At 40.6% G+C, this 24,226-nt stretch overlaps 2 protein-coding genes across 12 annotated transcripts in view; both read right to left on the bottom strand.

Annotated features, from left to right (window-relative positions):
- The window catches only part of si:ch73-287m6.1 (RIMS-binding protein 2), a 68,448-nt gene extending 53,533 nt beyond the window's left edge, over positions 1–14,915 (bottom strand). For 5 of the 11 annotated variants that reach the window (XM_039779964.1, XM_039779965.1, XM_039779968.1 and 2 more), the window contains exons 1-2: positions 11,692–12,001; positions 3,691–3,834 (exon numbers count right to left, since the gene is read on the bottom strand). In XM_039779964.1, coding sequence (XP_039635898.1) covers positions 3,691–3,834; positions 11,692–11,973 — 426 coding nt within the window. In that variant the 5' untranslated portion in view covers positions 11,974–12,001. Of the gene's footprint in view, positions 1–3,690; positions 3,835–4,395; positions 4,508–11,691; positions 12,002–14,238; positions 14,383–14,766 lie in introns of those variants that run through there. The other 6 variants (XM_039779976.1, XM_039779966.1, XM_039779967.1 and 3 more) reach the window with 5 other exon arrangements.
- Positions 14,916–17,521: 2,606 nt separating this feature from the next.
- Positions 17,522–23,826, bottom strand: noc4l (nucleolar complex associated 4 homolog). Its single transcript, XM_039778757.1, has 15 exons — positions 23,657–23,826; positions 23,396–23,516; positions 22,493–22,599; positions 21,775–21,882; positions 21,446–21,595; positions 21,230–21,332; positions 21,081–21,115; positions 20,942–20,992; positions 20,723–20,834; positions 20,484–20,544; positions 20,252–20,362; positions 19,727–19,890; positions 19,450–19,532; positions 17,986–18,099; positions 17,522–17,865 (listed from the first exon to the last, which is right to left on the bottom strand). Exons 1-15 carry the CDS (start codon positions 23,807–23,809, stop codon positions 17,746–17,748), a joined length of 1,593 nt encoding a protein of 530 aa, XP_039634691.1. The 5' UTR covers positions 23,810–23,826; the 3' UTR covers positions 17,522–17,745.
- Between the last annotated feature and the right edge of the window lie 400 nt (positions 23,827–24,226).

The following is a 24,226-nucleotide window of genomic DNA, read 5'->3' on the forward strand; positions in this document are numbered from 1 at the left end:
AACTAGTAGTGTAGTCTATATACACACAACGGTCCAGGATTGCTCAGGTGCCGCCGGAAATTCCACTGGATGTCCCTCATTTAGGCTGCATGTCCGTTACCTTCTGCTTTCTTTGTGTTGACATTTTAAACTTCGGTCGATTTATGAGGACTATGGTTAAATGCTCCTCAGATCTCTGCAGGGTAAATCCAGACAGCTAGCTAGACTATCTGTCCAATCTGAGTTTTCTGTTGCACGACTAAAACAACCTTTGAACATACATGTTCCACCAAAACCAGTTGGTTACCAGTTGCTGCAGGCCCAGCTTACATCCAGGACATGGTCAGATCCTACACCCCAGCCTGCCCTCTCCGCTCTGCATCAGCCAACCTGCTCGCTGCCCCCTCACAGCGAGGGTTAACTAATCACTCAACGAAATCCCGACTGTTTGCTGTCCTGGCTCCTAAATGGTGGAATGAGCTCCCTATTGACATCAGGATGGCCAAAAGCCCACACATCTTCCGCCGCAGGCTAAAAACAAATCTCTTCCACTGCACCTTGGATGATGATGAAAAAACAATAAATAAAGATATAATTAAAGCTGCACTTTCTTATGGCTTTTTTTATTTTGGCTTTTTAAAGCTAATTTACTTACTAGTAGTGTAATTAATTACTTTCAGCAATGAGTAATTAAGTAAAGTAAAGCATTACTTTAAAAAAAGTAACTTGTAATGTGTAATCCATTACTTTTTATGAGTAACTACCCCAACACTGGTGCTGACCAACTAGTGCTGGTGTAGGTACCAGATGTGCACGGGCGCGCCTGTCGGTGACGTCACAGTACGGCATCGCCACTAGTTCAAACTACATTGCGTGCGATGCGCTCGGGCTCATTTTACACTTGCTTTGGCAATATAATCTACTCTTTCCCATGCTAATAAAGCCCCTTTGAATTTGAGTATATATACATATACACACAGTATATACACATACACAACTGGTCAAGGATTACATCTGCTCCTCACTACCCAGCACAGTGGACCCATTACAGTTTGCCTACCGTCCCAACCATTTAACGGAAGACACCATAGCACACATCCTCCACACACTACCCTATCTCACCTGGTAAAGAAAGGAAGCTATGCGAGGTTGCTGTTCATTGACTACTGGCCAGCACTGAGAGGCTCAAGAGGAGCTTCTACCCTTAGGCCACTAGGATCCTAAATGAGGACACTGCCTAAGACTGCCCCTGTAGCTGACTGCCTGATCTAGCACCCTTAACTAACTATACAACAATTTCATTGATCTGGGTGTGGTCACTATTTTTTAAATCAAATACTCAACTACACTGTCTGTGCTAGGATGAGAACAATGTACACTCAACCAGAATGTGCACGGTACACAGCTGGCATGGGTTAGTTATGAAACAAAGTTTTTTTTTGCCATTAGGGGCAGTAGAAACAAGCTGTGGCCATTTCACTGGCATATTGTCACCTTTAAAGTTGGGGAAAATGTTAGCAAACAGTTGCCTATTAACACATTCAGCCGATACAGAGCAACATTAGCATTCATTAACTGTCTAATAGCTTCATGGCGAATATGAGCTGCCCCTTTCACATATAAAAAGTCATGTTAATTACATTGATTAAAGCTGTTATGATATTATATAAATATGTAATTTGTAAAGTTCATAATTTTCTTTTTTTTCATAATTTTTTTCTTCTTTATTTTGCTGGTACATTTAGATACATTTAGAAATTGCTAAATTTTATGCACCCAACATCACACTGTGCAACTGAGCTAGAAGCAGACTATGTCATGCTGTGAATATGTGACAAAATATGTGATTACATATTATTACACATTGTTCTGTAATAGCATAGAATAGAGTTGACATAAAAGAGCCTTGAAGCAATCCATTCAAACCATAACTAACTAGCTGGCTAATCAGCCATCTGGTGTGCAAATGTGTGTGTTTCGTACTAGAATACCGCTTAATCTTATATCTTTCTTGTGTTTTGTCTGGAACACATCTTTTGACCATCGCCCTTCATTTGATAATTATAAAAACCTGTTGATAAATATAGATAATTTAGTTTGCCATATTTTCCTTCACCTAAAAAAATGAATGGAAAATTATTTTAGCATTAAAGCTATAGTGCATAGTTTCTGTCTCCCCATGAGGAATTCTAAGTAACGACAACAAAACTGTCAGCGCATCCACATGATACAAGCCTTCCGTGACTGCGCCACCTTGTTTTATTCTGTCAATACCCTCACTATGTGTAAGCCCAAGGTATATCTGCATGAGCAAATCCACTCTCGTGACTGAGCTTTTCTTAGCAAAACTGATCCAAAGCTGAGTCTGTCTTTGCATGAATGACCATGATGCAGTCTGTGATAGTGTAGCTGTCAGCAGTGACAGCAAAAAGACTGCCAGTAGGCACCCAGCTGGACTACCTCCAACAGTATCTACCCGTATATGAAACACACACACACACACACACACACACACACACACACACACACACACAATTATATAACATTATTGAGTAGTGTTGCTGACGACTGCATGTTAGCTACGGTGACAGACATGGTTTGTGCCGAGGTTTTGGCTGTGAAGATGGACAAAATATCCCACTAGGCAGCTTGCCATCAATTTCAGTATTCGAACAGAAAAGTGTCAATATGTTCAAATAAAATAGGGAAAAATGCTGAAAAAGTGAACATTGTGCCGTTTTATAAGTGACTTCTCAGCTCATATAGTGAAAGGAGAGTACTACCCAGTGGTTCTTCATTTACACATGATGGTTCTTCTCTATGCTTAGTTCTTCATTTGTACTGTATCTAGTTTTCATATATAGAGGCAACAAATAGGTTTTCAAATATGAACTCATGGATGCTTTTATGTGAAGGTGACAGTACTCTCAATCACAAACCAAATGAGTGGTGTGTGACAAACTTTTTTAGCCTTAGAGCTACGCTGAACTGAAACATTGTCAATTAATTGTTTGTAAATGCAGACTGTAGCAAGCAGGTTTCGCTCTATTTAACTGAAACTAATTTCAAGCCATTGAGGCTTTTAACAGAAGCAGCCATTATGTTGTGTCAGTTCCCCTCTGCCTGTCTGTCCACACTCCTGCAAATGGGCATGTTGCCAAGACAACAGCTCACACACCTTGCCATCCGAGACCACCTGGGGGAGGCCTCCAAAGGACTAAATACACAAATGCATGCATGAACATACAGTGCAAACAAAAAAAACACATGGCCACACACACACACACACACACACACACACAAACCTCCTTATCTATTTTACACCACATTACACATGCATGCCCACATGTCTGCATAACCAAGACCAATCAGAGGGAGTATATGTGCATGAGTCAAGGCCATGTGAGTCCCCCTAGTATACACAGCTGCATCCTTAAAGAATAAAAGCTGCAACAGGGACTTGAATGTAGTGCCTCACTGACACTCTCTACGTACATACAGTAAAGTGTTACAATAATCACATCTCAATAGATTCAATTCCATAGGAGAGTTACCAGTAAAAATATTGTGCTCATTTGCAGGCAAAAAAAAAACTCATCTAAAATAATGAGTGGGAAACATGCAGAATGGCTGAGAAAGAGAGAGAGATTGGGTGCGTCTTTGTGTCAAAAAAAAAAGACAAAAGTGGGGTGGTGTGAGTGGGAAGTTTACCAGTTTCCTATACTGCTGTTTCTCTTGGCGAAGCGTGGCTACCTCAAGCTTCAGAGCTCGGTTTCTCTCCTCCAGCAATCGAAAGCGGTTCACATTGTAGACTGATTGTGCTGTAGTTTGCTGTGATGAAACTTCAAATCTTGTCTGCATGTGAGAAAATAAAGATGAGGAAAATATTAGACACTTCTGGTATTATTACTCATTATTCATTATTTCATTATCATTATTTTGAGTTTTAGCTGTCATACTACACCATGTAAAAATCTAACATAATTAATTAAACTAAATATACAGATACAAGTCTACAGCCTTGCTAGCAGTTCTGGACTTAGCTTTGAGCTAAATGCTAACATCAGCATACTTACATGCTCATAATAACAATGCTAACATGCTAAGGTTAATGTTTGCCCTGTACCACCAATGTTAGAGTGTCAGCATGCTAATGTTTGCTGATTAGCATCAAACTCAAAGTACAGCTGGATGTCATTAGTTTTTAAAGTATTAAGTCATAAACCAAAATACTGGACACATTAAAGTTATGTCAATTCGTTCTTAGGGAAGCATGAATGTATGTACCAAATTTCCCGGCAATCCATTTCACTCAAAATCATAAATGTGAACCACATGGTGAACCTCATGGAAAAACTTTAGGGACTACCAAGGATATGTTATTATTGCGACAACCTGATATCTGTACAAACTCACCAGGCTTTTCATCCAGTAGCTGTTGAGATATTTCAGTCCAAAGTGGTGGACAGTCCAGCTGACCAACAGACACACCGACTAGTCGGTATATTAGCTTCTCTGCTTTGGCTTCCTGTAAAATCCATGATTGAATTTAAAATCCTTCTCCTGACCTACAAAACTCTTAAAGGTCAGGAACCTTCATATCTTAAAGAGCTCATAGTACTTTATTGTCCCACTAGAGCACTGCACTCCCAGAATGCAGAGTTACTTGTGGTTCTCTAAAAGTAGAATGGAGCCGGAGCCTTTAGCTATCAGGCTCCTCTCCTGTGGAACCAGCTCCCAGTCTGGGTTCGGGAGGCAGACACCGTCACCACATTTAAGAGTAAACTTAAAACTCTCCTCTTTGATAAAGCGTATACGGTAGTTAGGGAGTGAGGAAATGCAGCGTTCGCCTAGACCGGCGGGGGAGGGTGTATATATAGACTGCTGGGGGACTTCCTTTTGACACTCTGAGCTCCTCTCTCCTCTCTCTTTTCATCTGTGTGCATTCATGTCCCAGAAATGCTTGTTACTAACTTAGCTTTGGGGAGCTTATTCCCCCGAGTCCTTATGTTTTGTCACCCCACAGTTTTCTCTGGATTAGGGTGGCACCTAGATCATGGTGGCAGCTATCGCCGTGGTCCTGCTCCGCACCCTGCCATGCCCTGCTACGCCCTGCAGTGCCCTGCTATGCCCTGCTACGACCTGCTATGCCCTGCAGTGCCCTGCTACACCCTGCAGTGCCCTGCTATGCCATGAACTACTACAACTACTATTTCTAGTCATAGTTCAGTTATCTTTATTGTGACTATAATTGCCACTGTTCATCACACCCCCAACCGGCACTGTCAGACACCGCCTGGGTCTGTCCAAGGTTTCTCCCTAAAAGGAAGTTGTCCTCACCACTCAATGTTTCTGCCTAAAAGGGAGTTTTTCCCCGCCACTGTCACACAAAATGCTTGCTCTTGGGGGAATTACTGGAATTGTTGGGTCTTTGTTAATTATAGAGTGTGGTCTAGACCTACTCTATCTGTAAAGTGTCTTGAGATAACTCTTGTTATGATTTTATACTAGAAATAAAATTGAAATGTATTATAAAAATTATACATAATGCAAAAAGGAGAACTTGATTAATAGAAGTTATGAAAGAGGGCATAGGGCTACTGTCAATCTTGCTTACAGTGATATACTCAGGCTTTAGTTCCATCCCATGGGGTCAGTCACAGCAAAAGGATTACCAGGCCTGAAAATGAAGCTGCTACTGCAACAGGTTTTGAGCCTCAGCAGGATTTGCCAATCAGTGTTTTCCTCCTTAGAAGTTTTCTTGATGGGCTAGAATGGCCTTTCAAAGTGAATTTTCACTCTGACGCTTGAACCCTCCATGGAAATACTCTGCATATCTGTAATAGGCAGGCCGGAAGCTTCTCTTGAGGTCAGTGAATAGTCTTGTATTTCTCTGTTAGTGTTCCTTCATGCCAGACATCTATTTGCACAATTTGATGGCACTTTTTTGAGTTCACAATTGTCTTGTTTTGGAATAGAACTGCTCTGCTGTCTATTTCGTGCTTTTCAAATTGTACAATAACTTGGAGGCCACCAGAGGGGTTGCAGATAGTGGAGAAAGCTGTGCAGCTGTTTGGCTTAGGTAAGGGGGAAGCTGATTTAGGATAAGTGCATGTAAACTCTGGCTGTGCCTCCTGAAATTAAACACCCTCCAAGGATGCAAGGATGCTCTGTTGTGTATCAGAGGATAGAACTCTTCCCTATGAGTTAATCTAAAAAATGGATTAGATGCTCCACTCCAGAATATCTACTTTTAGTAATATAAATGTATGAATAGAATAGAAACATTTTGGAGAGCTACAATCTGAAATCCCAAATAGGGTGTAGTCTTCCCATTTGCCTCCTGAAAAAGCCCACTTAGCTAGCCCAGCCACTCCAATATTACAACATCTATAAAAAGGAAAACATTCCCACCTGAGACACAATAAATCTGTGCTGCATTACCCTGAAGCCTGTTCACTTTTCTCTTTATCTCTGCTCTCTCTCTCTCTGAAATTTAAATTACCCTTTTTCACTTGGAGGAGAATTAAAGAAGAGGTGAAAAAATCAGCCCATTGTTGTCTTTTGAATACTTTCTCCTTGTAGTAACGCCTGAACAGCCAACAGATGGTTTCTAATATCAGTTTATACCGGTATTACTCTGATATATCAATTAGCATGTTAGCAGAGCATTTGGTATCTTGTCAGGCACACAAAAGAAATCACACGTACATAAATAACAACCAGTTCCCCTGACTGCAAGCCAGACTATCATCCTCCACACACAAAATAAATACAAAAAACAAAGTTGCAGACAATATGTCAGTTAACACAGCCAACCAATGCTATAAAAGCCAGTATGATGGAACTGCCAAGCAGACAGACATATACACCTGCTAATACAGCAGACCTGCCAAGCAGACAAGATAGACCCACCAGTGTGATAGATAGACCTGCCAACCAGTACTGTGGGTTTTTCCAAACAGACAGACAGACTTTTCAACACATTCAGTCAGCCTATTTATGAGTGAGATATTAGGCCATATGGACATCCATGGGAGTAATGATTTATGAGTCATTTAGACCAGAAAACCAATGGTGCAAAAACGGAATGTGCTCTCAAAAAAAAAATCAAAAACAGGTTATCACTTTGGTAACCTGGTGGTTATTAGAAAATGATAAAAGGAATTATCACATGGTTATTGCATGTGGTTGATTGGGCTCTGGAGCAGATTAATGGTACTCATCAACACCAGGTTGAGACAACTAATTCAAACGTGATAAGCTCAGTCCCCAAATCAGTCAGTCATGTAGACCAGTGGTTCTCAACCAAGGGGTCGGGACCCCTAAGGGGGTCGCAAGATCATTTCTGGGGGTCGCCAGATGGTTCTGGAGAAAAACATGAAATAACATATGGCTTTTCTCAATTCCAAAATTTGTACTCCTCGATCCTCAATCCTCAATCCTCCGGCTTGTGACCCGAAAATCATTCCTCAGCACGCCATCTTGAAGGACATTCTTATTCCTAAAATGCACATCAAGAAACGAGGAGGCTCCCCGGAGGAGCTATAATCGAGGATACACCGATGTATCCTCTGCGGATTGCGGACTGGTTAATTCACGGATCAGGCCGCTCGGATCCTTGTTCTCTAGTGTTCTCTAAAATGTGAACATAGCAGAGCTGCTGTCAGACATACAGCTTCATCTGTAAGTGCGTCCCTAGAGAGAAACAGCAGATTAACTTAATTGATTATTTCAAAATGTAAAAGTCTAGTTCTGTTTCCTCTGTCAAGTTTACTGTATAACTACACATAGTTTTGCTGCTTAAATGTCAGACGATATTAGCTGCATTGACACTACTGCGCGCATGGAAACGTTTACAATAACTGAAAGCAGCCTCTCTAATTATTAAAGTAAATCGTTAAAGAAAACACTTATATAATACAATACATAATTTAAAAAGCAACGTAGCCTACAGGGACTAGAGGGGCAAGTAAATGTCCATGCGGGTCTCTAAATCGGAGAAAATAACTCATTCAGGTGGGTGGGATTTTAAGCATACACGCAGATTCGGATGAAGAGTTGATCCACGCATCAATATATAGATAGAGTGCGTTTGTGTGTGTATATAATATACTGCATATATTTGTATAGTTGTTTTCATAAACATTTGTAGTGTTTTACACTAAAATAGCCTATTTACTGTATATGTAGGCCTATATTATAAATATGCGTGTGTGTGTGTGTGTGTGTATGTGTGTGCGTGTGTGCGTGTGTGTGTATGTGTGTATGTGATACAACAAATGAAAATGTACAACATCCGTACATTCTTATCACATTATGCCAAGTTGTGAATTGAATTCAAAGTAAATATAGAAGTTGTAATTAAAGCTGTTCAGCTCATTTGACAGAGATCATAAAATACAGTGCATGACTAACAGTGAACAGCGGATGCAGCTATGCCGCACGTCGTATTTAATCGATGTCGCTTTTAAATCGACAGCTTCGAGGCAAAGATGTCTCATGTTTGTTAGATGCCTGTGGCCTCGACTCCTCTCTCCTCAAGTCTCTTCCTCCACGCGAAGAAAGGAATCAAGGAGAGGAATCTGGGATGCACAAACTGGGAATTGGAAAAGGGCTATATTCTAGTCTGGGGAATGATTTTTACATTACTGTGTGAGTTTGGTACATTTCATGTGTTATATTCAGAGCTTTGTGTGTAAATCAGTAGGTCCTGGAACACAGAAAGGGGTCTGAAGGTGGGTCAGGGGGAGAGAAAAAGTTGCATAAAAAATCCACAGAGCCTGGAGCACATTGGACAAGGCTAGGTGCTAGCTGTTAAAACTAAAATCTAAACCGTCATTAAAGCAAAGCAGTATGTGTTTACATGTATTAATCAGAGCATTCACAAAAATCACTCAAAATCAGCTGTTTACACTTTCTTTCTTGATGTCAATTGAGTGTTGGGGGGGGGGGTTGCCTTCCACTTGGGAGACATCATCCTTTGCCTTGCTGCCCTGACAGGAGCTGCGTCAGAGTTGGGAATTATGACGCACTTGTGCGCTCTGGGGCCACAAGAAATACCGACAACATCTCCTGCTTAATGTGAGCCAGGAGGGGAGGAATTTAAAGGGACATAGTGAAAAGGTACAGAGAAACATTCTTGGCCATGCATCCACTCCCATAAATACGTCGTCTCACACACTTTCTGAATGCCAGCCTTAACAATTCATCGTGGATCAGCAAATGGCAATTACATGCATTGTTACAAATGCATCCAAAATGTTGCATTCATTCATCCAGTCATTATGTAATAGAACAGTGGTAACCTGTATTTTTTTGTTTTCCATACACTTCGTCTTGTTTGGTAAGAAGGTCCACAACATTACACCACTGTGGATGAACATAAGACATAGAGATATTCCAATACAATTTTTATTCTTCCCCTTCCAGTTTCCTTATTCCGATGCATGAACTTTCGGCAGATACCGAGTACTGATCTGATACCAGCGAGTGAAAACAGTATGAAGCTGTATACTACTAAGCCGGTATGGATGTGATATGATTGCTATCATTGTTATATGGCCTGGCTCAGGTTAAACCCTTTGTAAAACATAAACATGTACATACAGAGAATGAATGCCATAGAACATTCTTTTATTATCCAGTTTGAAAGTCAGTCAAAAAGAACATAAACTACCTTAAAGTAGTAAAATAGTGTATGAATAAGTAGACTGAGAATGTGTGAAAGGATAAGATAGCTTTCTTTAGTAGAGAAATACTGCACACTAGGCAGAAAGAATGAGATAGAGAAGACCCCGCGGCAGTCACCTTAAAACTGTGTTTCATATTAGGTCTTCCTCTTCCTTTTCACAGTGGGACAAACACAAAAATAATAATTTAACAAGTGTTTGTCTACATCTATTACAATTTACTATTATTATTAAGTTGCTCTTATCCAAGCCAAGCACTGTATTAAAAAAATGGCATGCTTCCTCTTTCATGTCTTTCAATCTTATTGAATAAAGCTAGTCCTTGTCAAGGGGTCAGTCACAAGTAAATGATTACTCGAGCTATGAATTAAGTTTTGACTGGAGGTAAGACGGGGCTGAGACAGCTTTTAGGAAATATCAAACAGACATTCTGGCCTAATGGAAACTGACTTCCAAGACCTACTAGTGGTTGCAAATAAAGGCCATGTGAAAAAGGCTTGAGGTAACGCCTACTCAACAGTACATGCCCCCTCAGATGTGATTCAGACATACAGTGCTCAAAGGAAAAGTCAACGATAATGTAAATTTAACCACGTGTTGATCAATAAACCTATTGAAAGGGGATAGCTAGACACCTACTGTTGAAGGTGATGTCTGTTTTCCGCAGTATCATTTAATTATCTATTCCATGTCCTCCACATTGGTTCAGTTTTCTAGGTTAATATTTTGATTGTCATCGTTGATTTTTGTCACACAATGTAAGATGTTTTAACCACTTCAGATGCTATATCATATGCACATTATTATTTTTGTCCTTCCAATGAGAGAAATTATTTTTGTGACAACCAATTACAATACAAAAAGGTCAACGTCATGTGCACGGCTCAAAGGCAGAAACCTGAGGTCAAAATGGGAGTTTAACTTTAGTACACTGGGGCAGCACACTTTACAGGCTGCGATTCAATGAGATGTTCATGGACACATTGCTGGAAAAACAACTTCTAAAATCCTACAAAAACAACTATTATTCCTATGAAAGCAACATCTGCAGAAGCATATTTCTGACTAGCAAGAAAAAAAAAATTGTTCCGACAGCACCAATGATGGGTACACTGTGAATGGATTATCCATTTAAAAATGATGAACAACTGTAGGCTGGGGTAACTGTTTGTTAAGCAAAGCAGATAATGTGGGTAGCTATTAAGAGGTTACAGCATATAATTATGTAATAGGGGCTTTTTAGTACTTTATGCCGTGCACAGTTTGGCTGTCCTCCACTTTCTGCAATAATGAATAGCTACAGATTTTAATTCACAATGACACCGAGAAATGCTTTGTGTGTTTTCGTTCAATGGTTCACTTAAAAAATATATTTTTCTAGGATTTTATGGCATTTCAGCTTTGTTGGATGACTTATGGTGGAGGAACACAGGAGAATGGATTAGGAAAGCAGCATGCGGTGGCTGGCTTCGAACAAAGGGCATTGTGGTTAAGTGCCGTGTGCTCAGCCAACCAACCCACTAGGGTGCCCCAAGGTAATCTAATTTTGACTAGGGGTTATTTAAATAGATTGCCATATCGCCATCTGGTGTGTGAGTGAAATACTAGCATCGGTGGTGCCTGATGCAGTCAGCCGTGGATGTACAGCTATTGACCTGCCATTAAACCGATTTTCAAAGAAGAGAAAATCTGTCTTTTCAAGCCTACCAAGCTACTCTTGTCCAGCGTAAGTGTTGTTATAAATTGTGTTTCACTTGGAGTGGGATATAGACAGACTGTTCTCTCCTGAGTCAACTACTCAGGAGAGAAATAAATCCCTATCGTTCATGAACACTTAGTCGCTGCTCCTCATTAAAGGAATACATGTTATCTTGTGTTGTACTAAGTCTCTGAGAATCACAGCAGCTACAGCAGCATCCAGTCCATCACTTGTGTGTTTTGAAAAAAAAGGGGACTGGGACAGCTGTGCATACAGACATATATTTTTTATTTTTTTTGCCGATACAGATAATGACCCTACCTTAAAGGCAGTAGTACCCCTTTTGTCCCAATATGACTCTCTTTCCTTCCCGTCACAACACAAGCTGGCAGTGAAGGCGGAGGTGACGCGTCCTCCCGAATGCACGTGTATGCCGGTGCATGAGTGGCTTCCGATCTGCTGCTTAATAGCTTGCCTAGTCTGTATGCCACTGTAACAATCTGGAAGTCTCACCCTAACAGTGAAAGCAAACAAAAAGAAGCTGCAGTAGCTAACACACACTCCCTGAGTCCCAGCCCTTAATGCGTTAATGCTTCCTCTCATGCTCTCTACTCTTTCCTCCAGTGGCGCTTTAAAAATCCCCCCTCCCTTCTTTTCCGCTCTCTGTCTCACTCATACGCAGACATGTGCGCGCTGCGTTCAACTGACCAAAAACAACATCACACAAAAAATAGACATGTGGAGCGGCTTTTATTTAAATGGCCTGTGTCAATCTGTTGAGCAGTGACGTGTAAATCATTGCATCACAGATGAGCTTTTTATATTTGCCAAGCAGAGCAGATCCTGGTACAGCATCCCTGTCTCCTCTGTATCTTACTTTCAAACAGACAGAAGATAATGGTTTTTCTGTTTTGCTGACGGAAGCAACGATCCATACATCACTTCAGCCCACATTTATACATATACATGATATCTCACTACGTTTCATGCATTAGTGTTTTCCTTGGTACTTGGAACTTTTCATCTAGCATCAAATCAAATCTACACTGTCATGTTCCTTGACAGACCTCAGATATAACCATCCCTTTGCTCTCTTCACCTCCTCTAAATCCCTCAAATTGGATCAGGGTGGTGGTTTTTAGTGAGGTTGCATCAGCAGCAGGCATTCAATGTATTCTGTCGATAGGCGTCCTCCGTTTAACAGTGGGACGGAAGGCAGGACAGAGGAGAGGACAGAAAGAAAGAGACACTAAGTGTGCGTGAGTGAGAGGAGAAAGTAGAACGTACGCTCTGTTCCACTCTGTTGCCTAGCAACCATTGCTCACTGTCTGTTCCCATCCTTACTGTAGACGCATTACTCTCGTTGTGAATTGGTTTTCGGCCATGACATGAAGCCCTGCGAGACCAGGGTTCCGGAACACACGGTAACTGAATTGGGCAGAAATATGCAATGACCCCTTTAAATATGCAAATAGCTGAAGGCAAGGTGTCATTTAACTACTTAAACAAGCTGCTGCCTTTGGAGCATGTCATGGCTTCTGTCTCAACTTGGTGGATTTTTAACACTGAAAAATGTGCTTTCAGAAGTATGCTGTCCTCTTCTGGCCATATGGAATAAAAAAAAATAAAAATCCAAACACCTGGGATGGTAATATTGAACACTGTCTTTGCACCTAGTGACACATGCCACATGTTTTCCAGAAAGCTAACCAATTACATTTTGTAATAGAAAAACAAAATGGGGATTTATTGTTAAATGTGCATCTTACAAAATAATTTAGAACGTCTACATACAAAAAGTGATTTGACATTTCACTTCAAGGCCTGAGTGTTCTCACTGAGCCGTGGCAGTGCTTCTGTTTTTGTCAGTCAAAGATAGAGAGAGCCTATTACAATCTATCGTGTGAGGCAGCGAATCTGAATCAGGATACAGCATGCAAGTTGCCATCAAAGCTCCCAAAAACTTTGTTGTATAGGTAGATTTAAAAACACAAAAACAGACAGGTGTGCTTTTGTTAGGGGTTGGATGAGGTAAAAGATTATTGAAAACAACAGATTTACAGTCAAAAACACAAAACCATCTACTTTACAAATGGCAAGACAGGAGGAGCTGGATTGAGATTAAATAACATTTAGCAATAACAATAGCGATGGTTCTGGAGTACAAAAATAGAAAATGTTGTTGCACTTGTTATAGCACTCCCTTAAAAAATCTTGAATGAACTTGTTGCTCTGCTTGTGTGTTCTACAGAAAATAAAGCAATTAGACCTTCCCAGTTATTAGATATTCCAGTTAGGTGTTATTCTCACAACATTAAATTCTTCCTCGTAACGCTTGCAATAAGATGGCCATTTTTTTTACATATGCAGGGATAAATATTTTGTCAAAGTATGAGTTGTTAAATTAAAAAGCTACACAGCACAATTACTGCCATTGCATATACCTAGTACTGTGCTGTAAAGAGTGTATTGGAGAAGGTGGTTAACAAACTGCAACTCCATCATCACGAGTGGAGGAAAGTCGATAACTCTAAAAACATCAGCATCTAATGTTACGTCATAATGATGTGTAATGAAGATCTGTCAGATTAGGTTAAGCAGATGTTCCTTTTTTTCTAAGGACAGCCCATAAATGTGGTGCTTTATCCCCAGATTCCCCCCTCTCAAGTGGATATAATAATAACAGAGGAGGTTTGTTTTATGTAAGTAACTGGATGATTTCAATCATGGCTACTAGGAATATAAACTCTTACAGACAAGATTAGTATTCGAGGGCAAATTCCCCCCTCATAAAGTTTGATCACAGTACTCTTATTGCGTAGTAGCAGTAGTAGAAACACAGGCCTACAGTGTGTGGTACCACAGTACCTTGCCCTTGGTGTGCAGGTGGTGATGGTGTAGGTTTCTGGCAGCGATCATGGCCAGCTGTCTCTGGATCCACTGTAACTCCATATGAGACTGCCTCAGGCGCTCCTCCACGTTAGCACCGGACGTGTGATGCCGCATTATCACCTGCAAAACCCACACAGCCAGAGATTACACAGACTGAAGTTGCACTGCAAACCTCACACTCTCATCACACCTCCATACAAACATAAACTTACTGAACCACACGCACACAAACAAAACCAAAACATAAAACTGAATGTGTGCAATATAAATGTACTGTGAGCAGATTACATTAAAGTATTTACTTTACATTCAGCATATCTACCACTGCATTTTATCATGGTTTTTTTCCCTCTGACAATTCATTTTATTTCGATAGACTGCCACCCAAAACAATGTGTAATTTAATTTATTTTAATGTAGCGAACAAAAATGTGCAACTGCACTTAGAAAACATAAGCACACAAAAAAGAATACTAATCTAGCAAAGAGTTTCTTGGCACTTACTGTACAATTTCTTCATCTTCTTTAATTAAAATCACATTACTTGTTTGTTAGTTTACGTATGTAATCAATCCCTGACGGCAACACTTTCCAATTTAACATTGCTGCCCCCTGCATCAATACGTCTACATGCATTTGTAGGTGCTGACTGGTCTGATTGGTATATACATGTTTGTTTCCATGTGCGTGTGTGTTCAGTGAGAGAGAGAGAGAGAGAGAGAGAGAGAGAGAGAGAGTGGCACTCAGTTACATAAGAGAGGATTACTGTATCACAGCAACACAATGTCGGGGGGGGGGGGGTTTCGCGGGAAAAACATCCGATTTTATCAGTCAGTGCTAAATCCCCATCTATGTTGTCCTGTTTTGTACCTTTGTGCAAAACACACACACATGAATACACAGTAACTACTATACAGTGACACATGGAAGGTTAAGAAGATTAATGCTGCTTGTACCTCAGGAAATTTGACTTATGACTCTTCTGCATCATCACACAGCAGATTTCAGTCATCTGTGTTTGGACTTTTAGACTAATGCATTTCTGAACAAAAACTACAGAACAAGATCACATTTGAAAAATAATTTAAAGAGTTATACTTCAAAAGTATTTTTTTTGGATACTATCAACAACAAAGAGCCAGTAACTAATGGACAAATAAGAAATATGAGTGATTTGTTTTCATACTTGCTTTTTCTCACGAGGTAACAGGAAGAAAAATGTCAAATTAATCAGCTCCCTCTTCCCCTGTCTCTCTTAGAGCATCAGCCAACTGCTCAAACTGCTTCTCCGTGCTGCTGACTCACCTTGGACAGCTTCTATTTCCTCGCCCGGGACTGGAGGAGGAGAAAGACAGAAAAAACCACAACAACAACAACAACAACACACGAAAGCTCAGGAGTCCTGTAGATTTATGCAGAAATGTCCCATCCTGCCAATGAACCTGCAGTGGTAAGCATCTCTCTCACAGATTTATCAAGGTAAGAGGAGGGTGCTGTGCGTGCATGTGTGCGTCATTATCCAGGCCTGAATGGTGTTTTTCATTTGCAATCTACCTATTAATTATTCGATCAGCCCATTAGTATGATTGACTTCATAATAATACGGCTTTTTTAAGTATGTAATCTCCCTCTGAAGAAGACAGCCTTACTATTGTGACACCATGTAGTAACTCAGCTTGATTCTGAGCAATTTTTATTGTTGCACTAATATCCTATTTGAGCACATAGTCATACCCAATTAAACAACCGATCATTTTAGATGTCACGGGAAGTAGAGTTCAGTTATGGGGCTGCTGCATCATTTTAAACTGAAGAAGTTCCTCTTACAAAATATTTTCATAAAAAAGATGGAGCAGTGCTTTAAGGCATGTATCTAAAGCTTACAATGCATGCACTTTGCCTGTAGTCAGGAGTTTCAGCAACTAGAATAACACTTTAAAACTGCAGTTTGCATATCCGTAAAAAAAAGTATATCTAAAAGCTATAATGTTGCACCTGAAAGACTGTACATTTTCATAACAATCCTTAACTAAATACAGTGAAATATATTTGGGATATAATACTGTATATTTTCACCAATGACTTTGAAAGACTGTTACCCATCCAGGTGATGCTCGTCTATTTCCCTCATCCTTTTCACAGTGATCTTCTGTTCTACTGACTTCTCACCTTCCCAGTTTTGGCAGAGTCTAGTGCCATGTGTCTGCTTAATCCTTAATAACGATAAGCCTTAAAAACAAAATAAAATACACAAACACTCCAAAACTGCAGGGATGCTGTGTATCAGTGAACTACATAAGCATGGCTTCAAATGTGTTCTGCTCGTTATAGCGTGTCCATTTGTAACGTTGCTGGTTTTGGACAACCCGGATATGACTTGCTCTTTACAAACAGAAGTCAGTTACGATTCAGAATTTTCTCTCATGGCGTGCTTGTACCCAAGGCTGCATGTTGTGTGACCATATGGCACACTTAACAAGGGAATGGAACACGGACAGAAGATGGAAAAGCTTATTTAAGGATAACTTCTCTCACCTGCACGCACGATATTTGAGCAGAAACCTGATCTCATGGGGGTGTCACAACTGTCCAGATCCTTCATAACGTTAGCAGAAACCCCGGCGCGCGGGTTAACACACACACACACACACACACACACACACACACACACACACACACACACACACACACACACACACACACACACACACACACACACACACACACACACACACACACACACACACACACACACACACACACACACACTTCCACTTTGCCTGATTAGCCTTATAAATTGTTAGGCTAACATGTTATGTTGCATATTTTACACATTAAGCAGACACAGATTAGGTTTCAGCTGAAGTCGGGTTTCTGTCCCAAATACCTTGAAATCCAATATGTATTCTCCTTTTTAAACCGGTCTCTTCAACTGCTGTGGTTCTATAGGTAGCATATACTGGGTTTAGCAGGTTTTTTTTAGCTGGAAATGTCCGATTGCTGCAGTGAGACCTAATCCATAAAAATGCCTACTTAGGACTGTAGAGCTGCAAAGTCAGATGGTAAGTCTCTGTGTCAAGTAAAAAAAAAAAAAAAAAATGTGTATAGCTCAATATCACAAATTTGCCTCAAGGATTTTTATCATTTGTGCAACATGGGACACCCAAACTTGTACAAAAATTGAAATGGGAGTAAAACCATTTTCATTTAAAAAACCCAAAAATGAGCCCAATAGAAACAAAGAGATTTAGTCACCATGAACTATGGAAAAGGTTTTTACTAATGTACAATAGTTACACATCAATTTTCATGGAGAAAAACATAACTCCAGATCAAAGGCATTTCTGTTTTTCCAGATGCTGCTGCTGGTCTCAGAGTGGTCTGTCCACACTTCCTGTTCAGGCCAAACAGCTGTAAACATTCACCTTGACAGATGAACTGGTCCTAGAAATGCATACCACGCTGTGAATGCAGCACCTTATTTTAATCCAGACAGAAGTGCTGTCCTAACACATTAGCCCCTCCTTTTAGTAACTGTGTGGCAGTTTCAAACTCCAGTGGGACATTCTTGGTCTGAGACTGCTTCAGGTCTCTCTCCATCAGCTGGGGATAAGAACAAGGGACACATTACTCATGCTACTCAGATGACTGTTAGCTTCCATTTAGTTTCTATGCACTCATAGACAACATTGTGTAATTCTATGTTTGGAAGTGTCAAATCACCTCATATGTTGTTATCTCCAGCACCTCACTGATGTCATCCTCTTTTTCTGACAGAGGTGTGTTGATCGACATAGCAGCTTTGGCCACATCTGGATGGTAATGCTTCTGAAGTGTCTACAGGAAAAGAAAAGAATTTAAACTTTCATTTCAAATTAAGTATGCTTCTATTAACGGAACACGCAGACTTATTGGGAATTTAGCTTATTCACCGTAACCCCCAGAGTAAGACAAGTCATAACCTTCTACTCAGGCATAAGGTGTCTGACGCGTCTGCATAGCTTAGCCCAGCACAGATCCTGCAGGTAACTGGTTCCAACTAGCCTACTGCTCCGATACTGACAGTTACACAAAATAACGCTATAATTTTATTTACATGTGTAAGAACAGTACAAAACAACGTAACATGAGACACAGACGTCTTCTATCCGTAAAACTGGGAATTATATTCTCAGACGGGCTTGCTGCGAGCATATCACTCCGCCCAAGTACTATATTCTTCCGCCTGAGAATATAGTTCCCGGTTTGTTTACGGTTAGAAGATGGCTGTGTCTCATGTTACGTTGTTTTTTTGTACACGCTGTCACTCTACAAATCACAACATGTAAATAGGAACATGTTGGTGTTATTTTGTCCCTTATTCGGAGCAGTAGGATTACTGGAACCATTCACCTGCCTGTTCTGTGCTGGGCTGATGCCGCTGGAGCCGTCAGACAGCCTTACAGCACGCATGGAGATGAGAAGGGTATGTATTGACTTGTCTAACTCTGGCGGTTACGGTGAATAAGCTATATTCCCAATAAGTCGGCGTATTCCTTAAAGTTATGGCGTTTTTCCATTACATGGTACCTGCTCGACTCTACTCTACTTGCCTCTACTCTACTTGCCAACTTGCCCTTTGGTTTTCCATTATGAAAAAAAGTCCCTGCTACCTGCCAACAGGTACTTTTTTAGTATCAGCTCCGTCGAGGTTCCAAGCGAACTGAGACGATACCAAAAGGTGACGTGAAAACCTGCAGACTACTGAGTGGTCGGAAAGAATCATCACTAATCACTGCGTCATCATTGCTAGCGACAGACCGGGGTGTTCTAAACAAACCTGACATTTTTAAATAGTTTAGCCAGCTGTGTTTTTTTTTTTTTTTTTAAAACAACACACCTTCGACGTTCTGTGTGTCTCGCGTTAGGTCACGGCAGTTTCCTGCGCCGTCGCTATGACGAACAGCCCCACTCGCCTCACGCATGAGGCGGTACTTAATCTGCAATGGAAAAAAGGAGGACGGGGCACCGCGGTCGAGCTGAGCCGAGTATCTGATACTAGCGCCAATAGCCTTGATGTAATAATCCTTCATCTCGTTTTCCAATCATGACAAACACCTTGGCCGACACAAGGCATAGCTCAGTTGTAGTCAGTGTCATGGATGATTCATTTGTGAATCCAAAACCACCACATGCTGCTGTACACACCTTAATCTCCCACAAGCTGCTCTCTAAGGCACGGCACTGAGCAGGGTCCTCTTCATCCATTAGATATGGGTCCTCCAAAGGCTCTGTAATTATGAATAGGAACAAACATCAACATATATCCTAAAATGCTTCCCTGGATTGTAGAAGAAGATTGTATCATCAGCACACAAAATTCCCACAAGCTTGTTAAATATAACGATTCAGACTGGGAATCTAAAACCCAGACTGACAGTTTGAGTAGTTATAAATTTCAACCAGGAGAGTGGCTGACGCTCACCATCTTCTGTGCTGGGCTTGTGAATAAGGACTCTGCAGGATGGGTGGCGACGGATCAGGTTATAGATGAAGGGCAGTACTATGAGGAGGGCCGTAGGCGGTGCTGTGAGAGCCAAACGAGCCAGGCGTTTGGCGAATGCAGCCACTAGGTACACTGGCAAGTGACTGGAGGAATGCACAAAAGCATATGTTACTAATACATATATCCTTTTTGAGATATTATGTCATTATCTTGAGTGGTGGGAAGGAAAAGATTAGGTAACCAGTTTAAATATCCCAGATACAGTCAGTTTGCATTAAATAAGCAGTATCACTTGACCTTCATTTAGATCAGTGGGGCTCATTAGGGGCCAATCAAAGGTGTGGTTAGAATGGGAAATTTAACCTGTTACTCAGGCACTGCAGGTCAACTGGAAATAGTATTAACTACAACTGTACACCTGTCCAGTGCTCCAAGAGGACAGATGCAAACTATGTGGATAAACTGAGGGAAAAAAACACTTTAGCGAAGCATGAATGATCTTACCTGGAGCTAAGGAAGAGGTTAGCTAGGTGGAAAAAGCGTGCTCTGTACTTCACATGGAAAACAGAAGGCTCAAGCAGATTATACAACTTCTTGTAGAAATCCGGGTAATCTCTGTAAAAACACAAACAAACACAACATATTGTCAGTATTTATGCAATTCAAAAACATTTTACTGTAATTAATGCGACTACTAAAAGTGGCCAAATTAATTAATTTTTCATGTAATACTTACAGGTTGTGTTGATGTATGAGGACAAAAAGGCCATTGAGGGCCAGCAGGCTGATAGCCCCACCTGTTCAAGAAAAACATGACAAAATAGCATATGATGATTACCAGCATCCCCCTATAGAAATAATACATCCCAGAGACCAGATGTAGAAATGGCACTACGGTTATTTAAAAGTAGTTATTGTCAGCTCACATGAAGTTGTTGGGAGTATTGTCACTACTAAGCCACATGCACAACTTACCGACTTCATAGGCAGCAGTCAAGAAGTCAATCATCAGTGTGGGTTTACTCATGTGGGGTAAAATGGAGTCATGGAGGATCACCAAGATCTTTTTATACATGTTGCTTGGCAACTACAGCAGAGGAATGAGATAGCACAGTGCCATATGTGTACAGAGAATACATTTTGATATAAAAAATAAATAAAGCATAATAGTGCAGTCAAGATTTTTTATAATACCTTATACTTGAGAAAGCCCAGCCACATCCTCTCAAAGACACGCTTGTGTTCCTGTAATGAAGTACAACATTTAAAACCGTATACAGGAAATATTTAAAGTTAAGAAATGTGAATGTCTGATTAAAAATATTTTACTTACATTCAGTTTAGCAACTTTCCAGTCATCATGCTTGGCTGGGGGAAAATACATCAGTTTAATGATTTGTAAAAGAAAAATAATAATAATAACATTTATTTACTAAACTAACAAAACAGCCTTTTCTCCCCAGTTCAAAAAGCAGGTCTCACCTTCCTGTTTGACCATAAAGTTGGTGAGTTCCGACTCCTGGCTTGGTACACTGATGTTGGACATGAGGGTGAATACATTGTTCTGATATATGGGAACCAATGCCTGATAAGAACAAGACAAGCAAACAGCATTCAGCAAACCAAGTCATATTTACTAAAGAAATCAACAAGCACAGCTACAGCAGATCAGCTTAGCATTGAACAGAGGTCTCTTACCCCTTTGTTTTTGTCCATGACTTTGCCCACATCCTCACGGATGGAGCTCATGACATAATAGCGTACATCCTCCATCTCAAGGAACTCCTGGAATCTGGAGATCATCAGGGAGTTGTCTGTAGTTTTGGACAGCAGTCTTTTCACCACTGCCTGATCATGACAAAAACAGAAATATCAGAAGGTGCATGTGACATTAAAGACAAAATCATTTATAAAACAGTCTATTTCTTGTATTGGCTAAAAACATGGGGACCTTCTTGAAGTCACACAAAAGAACAGATAAAAGGATATTATTTTTCCCAGCAAGTTTGCGTGACACAAAGTCCTACCTGGATGAGTTCTCTTGGGAAGCTGTAGTGTTCACTCCAGTCCAAGTCCTCGAGGGGATGCTGTCCTTCTACTGCAGCAAACTTCATCAGGCAGCACAGGGCACTCTCCTGTATTCAGACAGTTATTTGTTTTTAAGCACAGCTTGATGGATAATTACAGTTTTTTTGTTTTGTTTTTAAATGTCACATCAGAAAGATTAGGAAATGATGATTGGCACTGGCGGACATGATTATGCAATGACAGTACACAAGATAAAAGCCAATAATTTACTACATATGATTATCTTAATGTCATCTATGATAAAAAAAATAAAAAACAGCTTACAGACGATAGTTAATTTAACAGGGCAAGGTGTTATTATCAAAGAAGATGGTGACGCCAGGATATTGGCAGTAATAACAGTGTACCTATTTTTTTAAAGTGAAAAACCCATGCGCACTACACATCTATACTGTCTTAGAGAGAAAGTATTGTAAAAGAACCATTCGGACTGAAAGAACAAAGCTTCCTGCACAGGTCTCGTTGTGCGTACTCACTTTGATGTGACCCTTCTCTTATGGGTTAGTCTTTAGTAAATGTGCGACTAAAGAAATGAACACAAAGCATGACTTCATACTACAGTATCTGCTCAACCACAGTTTTACATTAAGAGCAGCATGGTTCTTTGGCAAGTGTGTGTGTGAGCACCATTTCCATTCAAGCTTTCAGTCAACTCACCTTGACTCCGTGAAGTTCATGGCTCAGATGCTCAAGCAGCATCTCCACACAGCTGTTGTAACGGTGTCGCATGAACATGCGGTACTTCTCCTCAGCACTATACTCTCCTGAACCAGAAAAGATACAGACGGACACACTGAATGATGGTATGATTCGCAACCACGTTCTAGTCTGATGTTCAACAACTCAAACCCAGAGGAGGGAAAAACGTTATAATCATGGCTAATGAAATATTTATGAAATGTATAATGCCAATACTTAAATGTCATTTTCAACACACGTTTCATTCGATATCCCACAACCCAGTACAGCAGTGCTGCTGGTGTGAAAAGTTGTTAAAAGGTCCCATGACATGGTGCTCTTTGGATGCTTTTATATAGACCTTAGTGGTCCCCTAATACTGTATCTGAAGTCTCTTTCCCAAAATTCACCCTTGGTGCAGAATTACAGCCACTAGAGTCAGTCCCACAATGAGCTTTCCTTAGTATGTGCCATTTCTGTGTCTGTAGCTATTGAGGAGGAGAGGAGGAGAGGGGGGGGGGGTGGCCTTGACCAACTGCCACTTTGCTCGTTTGAAAGCCATGATGGTGGGCTAAATCTCTCTGGGCGGGCAAAGCAGAAAAAGGGGAGGTAACTTTGCTCCTTATGACCTCATAAGGAGCAAGATTCCAGATCGGCCCATCTGAACGTTCATTTTCTCAAAGGCAGAGCAGAGTACCCAGGGCTCGGTTTACACCTATCACCATTTCTAGCCACTGGGGGACCATATGCAGGCTGGGGGAACTCATATTAATGTTAAAAAACCTCATAAAGTGACATTTTCATTCCATGGGACCTTTAATATCCACTTCATAACTCGGGTTAATTGCTTTGCTGCATAATGCATTATCAGCCTGTACTCACCACTCAACGCCTCCTCCTCTCCGGGCAGTTTCCCCAAAAACAGCTCTTTCTTCTCCAACAAGGTGCAGAACAATTTGCTGCATGCATTGACAGCATTGACAACATCCTTCTCTTTTGCTGACTGCAAAAGGACACGGAGAGTATTGTTTTAGCAACCTAGAGAAGTGACATCCTGCTTGGGGTCAATAAAGCTAACGTTAGCTAACAAGCATGTAACGTTATTCAGTCGGGGTGCTCAAAAAGTTAGTTGCATATATTTACCTGAAGGAACTCGAGGATGTCAAAAACTTCGTTGGCATTTTTTCTACTTTCAAGTATGCTCTCGACTTTGGTATTTAGGTCAATTTTAGCTGTTTTTACACTTTGTTCTGTTGTTTTTGCCGAACTCACGTTGCGTTTCTTGGCCGGCGCCATGACTGAGTGATGCTACGTTCATGTAACATTTGAGGAATACGAAAAACTTTTCATTTCAAACATCATGGAAGATCTTAGAAATTAGTTTGTGAAAAAAATAAAATTTAAATATTGTATTTAATTTTACCGAATATGGCTTCACATTTCATACTTTTTTTGATTCATTATTATCTTTCATGGCCGTGAAAGTGTCATTATATATCCATAGCAAATGTTTGCAATCTATAGACAGTATGAGGTGAGAGTTCTGCTTTACTGTATATCCAAAGGACAGTGAATGCAACACTGGTCCCAAACACTCAACTTGTGTCGCCTCCTAGTGACTGGAGGGTGAAGTTCTGGCTTAGGTTTTACCACTTGAGAGCAGCTACATAATCACTGCAGGAGAACAGTTTAAAAACATTTTATCAAAAAATA

The sequence above is a fragment of the Perca fluviatilis genome, chromosome 17, assembly GCF_010015445.1.
Source record: "Perca fluviatilis chromosome 17, GENO_Pfluv_1.0, whole genome shotgun sequence".
In the NCBI taxonomy this organism is placed as follows: Eukaryota; Metazoa; Chordata; class Actinopteri; order Perciformes; family Percidae; genus Perca; species Perca fluviatilis.